The following is an 11,173-nucleotide window of genomic DNA, read 5'->3' as shown; positions in this document are numbered from 1 at the left end:
GGGCAGAAAAGTGAAGGCAGGCCTTATGGCCAACTTCCTCACACAGACTGTAACTGCCTGGTGACATGGTCCCCTTCAGAGGCATGATAAGACGCAATATTAGAAAGCAAAACGACAGGAGTTATGAGAAACTGAAATCTCAGGTGGTAACAGGGTGAGGTAGGAATAAACCGAGAGGGAGGTGCGCAGGGGAAAACGGGGATAGAAATAGAGAGATTATTGGTAATCCCTCATAAATGAGTGCATTTGTTTATGAAGCTTAAAAACCTCTCATTTAGAATATGGAATAGTAATCCAGGGACAGGGTACTTAATGGTACACATCCAGTGGTGTGACACTTAACCCACAAACGTCCATCTTAACTTCTCCATTACAACCAGTGTCCCAGTGCAGCCCCCCACTTAGACCATGCTGCGCATTACACTCAAGTGCTGTTTATGGCCCATATTAACACTCTCATTCCTCCCTGTGTGATAATCTGTAACAGATTTGGGTCAACAGACCCGTTTAATGGAGTCCTGGCTTTAACCTTTTCCCTCCCGTGCACACGCAAAGTAGGCCGTACCCGAAAACTCTGCATTAATCCTCGCTTAAGTGTGTGTTTAATGCACGTTAGACCTCCTGATACCAACCACCTCCCCTGTCTGGTGTTCCAGTCACACTTTTGACTGAAAAGCAGAACTGCGTGCAGTCAATTTTTCCTGTAAATCATATCATTAGCAGAAATTATGTAAGGGCTAGCTGTTAGTAGTGCTTCAAGTGAAATCAGAGCATCCCATTGTCACCCCAGCTAAGTGCTGTGTAGTATCTGACAGCATCACTCATCCCTAATGAGACACTTCCAAATATTACGCATCCTATTGTTTATTACTAAAACCATCTCTCATTTTTCTACTGGTGGACCCTTTCAATGTTTTTACCACCCAGCTTTTGCTAAGTAAAAGCAGTACACTTATTTGATACAAACAGGAAACTGCCTTACAGTTTTGTCAGTTTTTCTATTTGTATTTCCAAATTTAGAATTTCTGAAAATCAAAAATAGAATAGAGTTTTTGGACTGTGGGGAAAAGATGTGTGCCTGGAAAGAACCCATGTATGCAGCACATGGGGGGAGAACATGCAAACTCCACAGACAGTCCCAACTACCAGCCCACTCTAGCAGCAGAGTACTTTGTGTATAGTAATGTGGTAAAAACACTGCATTGTTGGTCCATTAATGGTCATTCCTAGACATTTTTTAAGATGGCAAATCTTTGGTTGTTACACTCCATCATGCATCTGCAGCCCACCTCAATTTCTCATAATCTAAAGTATCGAAATCAACACTTTCAATCCCCATGAGGATTTTGTCATCATTACATCATTGTACCAGCTCAGTGGACTTGTGGTAGAGCGTCTGCCCTGAAACTGGACTGTGTGGGTTCAAATCCAAGCTGAGTCATAGCAAATACTCTAAAAATTGGACATAATGCCTCAAGGCAAGTGCAGAGAACTAATTTCCCACACATGGATGCATGACAGCAAATGGGACTTTAACTTTTAACTATTGTATGCAGCATTTACTCTGCAGGGCAGCGACATGCACAATAACAGACTACATGCTTTTTCTGGTCCAGAAAAGCAGAGGGTGTGTGCTAATGAGGACTATAAAAATAACATTCTGTGGAATAAATACATATGCTTTATCCCTGTTTTAATACTTTGTCTTAAAATGAGAAACAATATGTCCTAAAAGCAGCAAGAGAAGAGAGAGAAAATACATAAACATTGAAGGGCCAGTGATAACTATACAGCAATTGACATACTGCAACTGTTTAAGAGCTTCTAAGGAGCAACTTTTTACTATTTATTATTATTATTTATCATTTATTATTATTTTGTGGAATTGAATGTATTGTAATATTAACATTTTTTCAGATGCCAGTGTCCTGAATTTAAAGGAAAAAAATAAGAAAAGCTCTCACACGTGTACTGTCCTGCTCAAAGCTCTGGGAAACTAAAGGCCAATCCCAGCAGTAATCAGTCAAGAGGTGGTTCCTGATCTAGACCGATTACCAGTGCATCACAACAACACCCAATACTCACTTTCAATTTGAATAACCACTCATTAATGACCACATTTCAGGCTGTGGATGGAAATGTAAATTTCTGTCTGATCAGCTACATAAAAGATTTGAACCAATTACCTTCAAGCAGGAGTGCTAAATCTAATTTTCCAAATTCCACCTGAAAGAATATTTGTTAAAAACTTCTGTTAAAAATTTGGAGAAATTTTGAAAATCCCACCCCGAATACATTTTTGATATATTGTTAAAGTGTTCTTTTAATTTTGATTATGCAATTTTTAGCCAAAATGAAAAAAAAAAAAAAACTAGGTCATTTTCTAAGACGTTATTTCAGCAGAGCGGCTATGGTTAATCAGAAATTTGCCTCTGAGTTGTTTGTCTGTTGGTGTGGAGTAAACCCACCTCTACTTTCCATCATCCATCTGTTTACATTCTCTCCTACTAGCTTGCAGTCCCCTCACATCCCCAACCTAACATTACCAGTGCAACAAAAATGGCGAGCAATACTGGAGCTATCCAGCCGTACAGTTTTGAGTTACATTCCAGCTCAGACGAGGAAAACAAAAATCTACACGGATCTATTTGTCCGTGTTTTGGAGGCATCTGATCGTGGCATCTACGCTTTTCCCAACTGCATTTTTTCTTCTGCTCCTGACTTGCAACAATTTGAATTAAGAAATACTCAGAAATGCAACTTTAATCTTAATTTTCTTTATATATATATTCTCCATCATTAGAAATCTGTCACAAGAACATGTATAAAAACAGAATTACCGGAGAGGGTGTTCTATACAAGCTTACACACACTCATCTACATTTCTAAATCTATTTTAGTTAAGACACCGGAACTGTAAAAGCGTTTTTGTTTTTTGGTTTAGGTAAACATTTTGACTGCTTTCACTATTGTTCCCCCAAACACACTGCGCATCCTCCAAAGTAAAGTTCATCATAGTCAGGATCACACATTCATAATTACAAGGAGAACAAAAATGTCTGCACCAAAATGTCAAAGTGCCTTAAAAAGTTAACAGTCATTAAAAACAAAAAGAACATTTGCAGGAACCCTAAATGATGGTCCAATGTTGATACACACCTTTTTTGGAGGATGTACAAAATAGTAAATTCAGTGAGATTGTTGCAGACCATTTGGGTTAAATTGTCACCTACGTGATCAGAGCCGGCCTCATACAAATATTCAATTTTTACTTTAAATTCTGTATTTTTGTTATAGGGTTTAGTTTTTTGAATATCCATGCAGACAGACTTTCAAAAGTTGGTTGTTAGTCACAGGTCCTCTTTGCATGGGGCAATAAGAACAGATATGCAATACACTTTGCCAATGTATAGTAACATCTTCATTCTATTTTCACATCAGTTAATGGACACAAAAAGCTTATTTTGCTTAGTCAGTTTTCTCCTCTTCTACTCTTTGTCTTAACCTTTCTTAATTAAGGTCACATCTGGTTTACAAAACAATCTCTCCTGTCCATCATATATCTCAACAGGACTATCCTAACACCATAAAAAGCCGTGCTACCAGATCCTCTATTTTTCCTCTTCCCCTCCCCTCCATAATTTCCATTTCTTCATTTCTGACAGATTTCCCCCCTCTGCTCAGGTCTTGTGACCCCACAGCCTTGATCTGTGCCTTGTTTGGTTCCCCCCGCTGTTTCCTCTTCGTTTCTGCCTTTTTGACCACTACCTCCCTCAGCCCTGTTTTTTGCCCATCCCAGGCTTTATCCCTTCATCACTGATCTCCCTTCATCCCTCCAATCCTCATCTGTTCCTCATAGGAGCAGTGGGCTGAGTGGGCGACGGACAAACATCACGCTGTGTGTGACACCAAAAGTGAATGAGTGGAGGAGCCGTGGAAACACACTGGCAAGACTTATGACAACGACCCGAGGAAGGAGAGTGAACGAAGAGTGATAAGAGGTCTGCACACCTTGAGAGGAGCCTTTCACTGGTGAGTGGACGGTCATGTGGTCCTACTACACACTTTGTAGTCTTTTGTTCAAAACTGAGGGTCAGAGAAAACTTGATTTTAAGCTTCAGTTAGTTCATAAATACATATATTTTGGCTTCATTTTTTAAACCTTTATTTCAGGGTTTTTCTTTCAAATTAAATTTGGAGATTTTGAAAACATGCAACCAACTTTCAGTACAATGTTTTGATGTAAAACTTGTACTGGTACAAGTTAAATCCTCTACGATTTTTCCTGCGCTTGTGCCACATACAACAAGAGGATTTACATGTGAGCAGAACACATTGCTGGTATTATTGTACTGTCAGATAATCTGAGCTGAAAGCAAAAGTCTCGTGTTGTCTGATACTTAATGCCATCAGACGTACTCGGAGGATAAAATTGCATTAAGTTGCTTTTTCTGCAAGCACTGATCTTGGTGTAAAAGTGAGGATTAAACTCTGAATGTTTTCAATTTAAAATAAAAAGCTTGAGGGCACCGATTGTGTTGGCAGCAGGGATAAGAACAGTTGTAGAATGAATATAACAAAGCGAGATTGACACATTTCTTTACAGGATCAAATCCTGTCCAGAAAGGAAATATTTGTTTAGCAGTGTTGACAATAAAAGGGACATTTTAGTGACGCAAAAAAACATAAAATTCTAAGTTTATTTGGATGTTGTCTCCGACAATAATGCAAAAATATATCAAATTTGTCTCTTTGGAGTTTGTCAATTAAAATAAGTTAAAGCCGTATTTATGCAAAAAGTCAAAATGTTCAATTTTTGTCAGGATTTATGTAATGTCATAGATATGTCGCTGCTGCACTTCCCAATTCCTCCAAAATACCTCCACTTTTTTATCTCTCCATTATCATATCTATCTTTTTGCTCCCATTCTACCTCCCCCCACATGCCCCCTCCCTCCCTCCCTCCCTCCCTCGTTCTCATCCCACTATCTGCCCCCACATCCCTTTCTCCATCTCTTATCCAGATGTAAAGAGCAGTCAATAATCGGATGAGAGCAGATTTGATTCAAAAGGCTTCCCTTAAAATCTCAGTCAGTAGGATTTAAAACTCACTCTCCTGCCTCGCCACTTACCCTCCACCCCCTTCGATCCCCTACCTTCCCTCCTCTCTGGTGGTGTTAATGCACTCCACCATCAAGCCACCACTGGCAGTCATTTAATCACACAAAACAATAAGCAGGGCCCCTGACGACAATGGCAAAAGGGCAGTATCACAACTAAAACACTTAAGCCTTTAGCCCATATTACTGTTCTACATCTGGAACAAAAAATACCAAATCCCCTGTCGTTAACTGCAGGACTGTACCACCACAAAATGCCACGAGTCAACTCTCTAATTTTACTGAAGCGTGTTTTGGGCCATCATTGTTATATGGAGCACAATAGCAAGGAATTAAATCAGTTCTCTTTTCTCTTGGAGTGCTGCATCACTCCGTTCCCCACCTTTTTCCTTTAAACAAATCCGAGGCAAATCGACTTGGTCATATGTTATGACAGAGACTCTCATTCAAATACTGAAAGTGAGAAGGAGAGACTGCTGTGGAGGCTCAAACAATAAAACCAAGTCAGAAATTTCATCCCATCAATTTTTAAGGTAAGAAAAAAAAGAATCTAAATTGTCAATTTATTGCGTGATAGATTATAATTTAATTAAGATAAACAGTACATTTTAAGTTCTTCCACATCTAATAACCTCATTTAAATTAATAGAAAGATTATAGTTGATTTTTATTTTGTAATAAAATCTAAAGATGTTGCATTTAGTATGATTTTTTTAAGTCACTTCCTCGAACTACTTAGGACTCTGTTCAGAGAATTTGTGTTTATTCCATTTATTCACACTGTATTAGTTTAACCATTAGGTGATTGGTTATTGGCTAAATACTGCCCATTTAATCAAGACATTAGCAAATTTAATAGCCATCAACATTAGGTGAGAGCTCAGTGGAGTGCAAAATGGCACAAACTCCTTTGTCTGTGATGTCAACTCTAGAGATGGCTGTCACAAATTTGATGGCCAACAGGTCAGAGAAAACAGTGGAAGCTGGCGTTTGTGATTTCACGAGTGGCATTATTTAAAGCAGTGGTCTCCAACCCTCAGGGACTTGATACAAGGTGAAAAGGGAAAAAAAAACACATTATGTTGTTTTATTATTTATCGATTCTGAAGAAACTTTTGCTTTCTTGTCACCCCATCCGTCTGTGAGTCTGGCTTCATCTGAATTCACTCACTACATAGTGCACTATTTGGTCCCAAGGTTAGCGAGTCGTGAGTAAATTCAGACAAAAACCACTTTCTTAACGCGTGTCGAGACACTTGACTCCGTCACATGTTTTTAATGCAGTAGTTACCTTCTCAAAGTGGCTAAATTGAAACTGCCAAGCAAGTAAAGTTGTAAAAAAGATAAATGTCTACAATCTAAAATGGAAACAGAAAAAGAGCCTTTAATTCTTGAAGGAAAAACAGCTGCATTTAACTGTCAAAATCCGTTGTATTTATTTCAAAAATGAATTTTTTGCTGAAGTTGGTTCAACCCATCAAGCTTGTATTTCCTGATATGCAGCGCCAGGCTTTATAAAGTTACAAGGATACTGCTAACGAAATTGCATTCACGATTATTATTTTATTTAGAAAATGTATTTATGTGGTTGTATCATTTAATTTATTTGTAATTAATCTGCTACACCTTTAAAGTTAAACAAGTTGGTTTCTGGTTTATAGGAAACTCTTTACCATATTTTAACGGTTTAAGGGTTAATACCACTAAAGACAGATTAAGCCAGCTGTAGACATATTTATTTAGAGTATGAACATCAACTTTTCTCTCAAAAGATAAGGGAAACCAAAAGTTAAATAAAATTAGAGACCTTGTACAAATTTATTTGATTTGTCATGAAGTCCTCCAATGTGTGTGCGCATTTCCAGTTCACGTGTAGGTGTGTCCTGTGGGTTTCTGTCAGGTCCTGCATATTTAGGAAAGTTTGCAAAGTAGACGAGGGGACCATTTGAATTACAAATCAGCAATTACTTAGAGAATAATACCAGGAAAGATAATACATGTGCATGATGTCACACAAGCAGGTGAAGGGTATTGGCACTTTTCCATTATTACTGATATGTAGCCTAAGATCCATGTTTTATTTTTCAAACCCTCTTTTCTCTCAGGAGTTTCAGCTTTGTGAGCATCTCTCCTTGCATTTGGTAGTGACGGTGCCTGACAACTACTGCCATGGGTGAAATGGAGCAATTGCGAAAGGAGGCAGACAGCCTCAAAGACCAGATTACGGTGAGTTGGAACGTCTATCTGTTCTAATCAAGAAAACCAAACAATCAAGCAATGCAATTTAAAAAATGTGGTTTATGTGACTCATCTTGGTGTTCACGTCTCCTCTGCACACCATCACTGGTGGTTACACCCTGTTCTGTTGCGTTTACTCCTCAGGCAGCTCGAAAGGCAGTTCAGGACACCACACTGCAGGAGGCAGCAGGTGGGATCAGTGTGGTGGGACGTGTGCAGATGAAGACCAGGAAAACTCTGAGGGGTCACCTTGCCAAAATTTATGCCATGCACTGGTCCACCGATGCTAAGTAACCATGCAAAAGCTCTACACTCTGCACACACAACAAATCCTGTGCTTGATCAATTCTGTGTCAGAAAATGAACTTTTTTTTCCTTGCTAGTTTATTGTTTGTCTGTTGACTCACCAGGCTGTGTGTCAGCGCCTCACAAGATGGGAAACTCATAGTGTGGGACACCATCACAACCAACAAGGTAGGGGGAAAAAAAACATTCAGTTATATCAATAGGGAGTGAAAAAAAGAATGATTACAAAAATGTGTATTTCTGATTAAACTAAACCAAATGTGGTAAAGCCTCAAAAACTTAAAACTCTTTCTCATGGGAAAATTACATTATTTTTTATCAATCAGTATTCAACAAATTTACTCAAAAACATCAGCTGAAATTTGGTTTAAAACTATTTTTACAGCTTTATTCTAGGTCAGGAGAAATATCTCTATTTGTTTAAGTTTTGTTTTCATTAAATTGAAGTTGGATTTAACTTTAGTTTTCTTTATTTTTTGGACAATTTAATTCATTAATGTTTATTCAAATTCTTAAAATGTATGTTTATAGATTGAAGTACCATTTACTTTTTCTTTTATTTCCATTTAATAGTGATTGTATTTACACCACAATTTCCACATAAGCATAAAAAATGAGTGTATTTGTAAATATCATAGTGTTACATTTCCAATATACTTTAACCCTTTAAAGTCTAATAAAATCAAATAATTGACAGAAAATTCACATTTCACAATTCACATTTTTTGGAATTGATGATATCCAGGAAAACATTTTTGCAATATCAATTGTTAACGAGATATAGATTGTATTAGTTATAATATATATAGTGATTTGGTAAGTTTTTGCTAACAACAATGTTAATATTAGATACAAAAATATTGTCATTCAAGTTCAGCAGAAAAGCACCTTATTTATTCGTTGTCTCCAATTTGATCCATGCATTTTTAACATGGTAAAACTTTATTTTAAAAATCAATTACCATTATTTCAATACAGCAATTAGTCTTTTAAAAGTATAAATAACAATAAATTGGATATTTTCACCATAAAGTTTTAAAAAATTAGATTTCAAGGTAGCAGCCATTTTGAACTGACCAGGAAAACACTTCTACTGCCCCTAGTGGAATGATGATGAACTACAGGGCAGAAAACAAGGACCAAGTTATATGCATTAGATTTTCAAGGAATGTTTGGATCATGCTAATAAGATGGGGGTCATAGAATGTGTGTATTAAAAATGATACACAAATGACATAATGACCACATAAAGGCAAATTTCCTAATCCGCTTTAAATCTAACCTCTGCATCCTTTCTGTCTGCATTCAGGTGAACGCCATCCCCCTGAAGTCTTCATGGGTGATGACGTGTGCCTATGCACCTTCAGGAAACCTTGTGGCATGTGGCGGCCTGGACAACATGTGCTCCATCTACAACCTGAAGGGCAAAGATGGGAATGTGAAGGTGATGCGTGAACTGGCAGCACACACTGGTGAGAAACCACCATTCACATTCATGTTCTTGTGTTTTTGTGCTCCTCATGTGGCTTGTGATTGGTTCTGCAGGTTACCTGTCATGCTGTCGCTTCATCAGCGACAGTGAAATCATCACCAGCTCAGGGGACTGCACTTGGTGAGAACAGCATGACTAAACTGCTGCAGAAAGCTGCTTCCAGTCACAATGTATTCAAAAAAGGGATGCTCCTTGTTTTCTTTCTCTGCAGTGTCCTTTGGGACATTGAGACCGGGACCCAAAAGACCGTGTTTGCTGGACATCAGGGGGACTGCATGTCTCTGGCCGTGTCCCCCGACTTTAAGTTTTTCATCTCAGGGGCTTGTGACTTCACCGCCAAGCTGTGGGACATTAGGGAGGGCACTTGCAGACAGACCTTCGGAGGTCATGAAAGTGACATCAATGCCATTGGGGTGAGGACGAGTGGGAATACACATTGCCCGATTAGTTTTTACAGACATCTGCCTTCTAACAAACGGCTGTCTTCCAGTTCTTCCCGAATGGCAATGCTGTGCTAACAGGATCTGATGATGCAACCTGCAAGCTATACGACCTTCGAGCCGATCAGGAGCTCATCACCTACCAGGACTCCAGCATCATGTGCGGGGTGACCTCTCTGGCCCCCTCTCTGTCTGGTCGACTGATCCTGGCTGGCTATGATGACTTTAATGTCAACATCTGGGACTCGCTTAAAGCTGAGAGAGTGGGTGAGTGCCATTCAGTTTATTTAGAAAGCAGTAATTCCAGACTGAGGCTGTCTTCTGGCTCCACACAAAAAGTTCAAATAATTCCACATTTTTATAATTTGAGTCAGTCCATCTTATTCCAATAAGATAAGATTGTTATAAGTGTATTTTTGATGCAGCTCATACAGTTCTACAGAACTACAGAACCAACATTTCAACGTTCTTTTGCCTTTCTTCCATGTTCCCTCATGTCATTGTTTAGGTGTGCTGGCCGGTCACGACAACAGAGTGAGCTGCATCGGTGTATCTACAGACGGCATGGCATGCTGCACAGGATCCTGGGACAGCTTCCTTAAGATATGGAACTGAGGCGGTTCCTCATCACTGAGCAGAAAGTAGTTAAAACATCTGCCTGGCAGAAAAATGAAGATTAGGAGTTTAAGTGAGAGACAAGAAGCCACATAGGGTGAGAGGAGGGTGTTTATTTGTGCCAAGTCCTATCTTATGTTGGAGACGGAATCTAAGGGAAAGGGTTTTCTCTTCTTGTCACAGTGCGTCCTTACCTTCCTTCTGACTATGGGGAAATTTGTGACTCAAAGGGGGGTGGGGGTGGGGGTCTCAGAAATTGCTTGTCCTAATAGCTATTTATCTTGTGGTTCAGATTGACAACAGGCAGGAGTCTTCAAAGGGTCTCCAAACAACAAATGTGTTGCCTCGTGGACATGGCAGCACCCAAGATGAGGCAGAATTGAAAATAAGCGACATGTGTGAAGTCAAACAAGCTCTTCTTAGGGGTTGGTTCTGATATAGAGATAATCATTGAAATGATGTAGTTTTTAGATTTTTTAGATTCCCTAACTAACAGGTTTTCATTTTCTACTGTTAAAGCTGTAGTTTGCTGAAATCAACATGTATGTTTTGACTGATTTAAGTGGATTTGTCAGATTTTAAGTACTTTTACAGTAGGAAAATGTTTTAAGATCTACTTGAGAAAGAAACTGGTTCACGGTGCACTTAAAAAATAAAAATTAAAAAAAGACTCATTCTCAGAACATCCCTTTGAACAAGGGTTTTGAGTATTTGCAGATTACTTTTTACCCATCATTCAACAGATAAGAGCATAAAGCTTAAAAAAGCAACCACTATTTGAACCTTTTTTTCCCCCCAAAATGATGCATGTTCAAAAACCACAAAGCAGAGATATACAATGAACATGGAGTTCCTCATCACATTGCCATTATTTCTGAGACATACAAAGTACTTTTTATATACTTTTTGTTTTCAAACCAGTAAAGTTAGAATTGATTTCTTTTTAGGAAACAAATAAAATC

General features: G+C 38.6%; 1 protein-coding gene across 1 annotated transcript; it reads left to right on the top strand.

Annotated features, from left to right (window-relative positions):
- Positions 1-3,520: 3,520 nt before the first annotated feature.
- Positions 3,521-11,022, top strand: gnb3 (G protein subunit beta 3). The gene is made up of 9 exons (XM_004077988.4): positions 3,521-4,032; positions 7,226-7,346; positions 7,503-7,648; positions 7,769-7,832; positions 8,974-9,136; positions 9,210-9,276; positions 9,368-9,569; positions 9,647-9,863; positions 10,105-11,022. Exons 2-9 carry the CDS (start codon positions 7,290-7,292, stop codon positions 10,209-10,211), a joined length of 1,023 nt encoding a protein of 340 aa, XP_004078036.1. The 5' UTR covers positions 3,521-4,032; positions 7,226-7,289; the 3' UTR covers positions 10,212-11,022.
- The last annotated feature ends 151 nt before the right edge of the window (positions 11,023-11,173 follow it).

Source organism: Oryzias latipes, chromosome 16, assembly GCF_002234675.1.
Source record: "Oryzias latipes chromosome 16, ASM223467v1".
In the NCBI taxonomy this organism is placed as follows: Eukaryota; Metazoa; Chordata; class Actinopteri; order Beloniformes; family Adrianichthyidae; genus Oryzias; species Oryzias latipes.
Note: the sequence above shows the minus strand (reverse complement) of the source record. Positions and strands in the feature narration are given on the sequence as shown.

Coding starts and splice junctions, on each gene's coding strand:
- gnb3 (XM_004077988.4), top strand. CDS start 7,290: ATGGGTGAAATGGAGCAATTGCGAAAGGAGGCAGACAGCCTCAAAGAC. Junction 7,833..8,973: donor ACACCATCACAACCAACAAG/GTAGGGGGAAAA, acceptor GTCTGCATTCAG/GTGAACGCCATCCCCCTGAA. Junction 9,570..9,646: donor GTGACATCAATGCCATTGGG/GTGAGGACGAGT, acceptor GCTGTCTTCCAG/TTCTTCCCGAATGGCAATGC.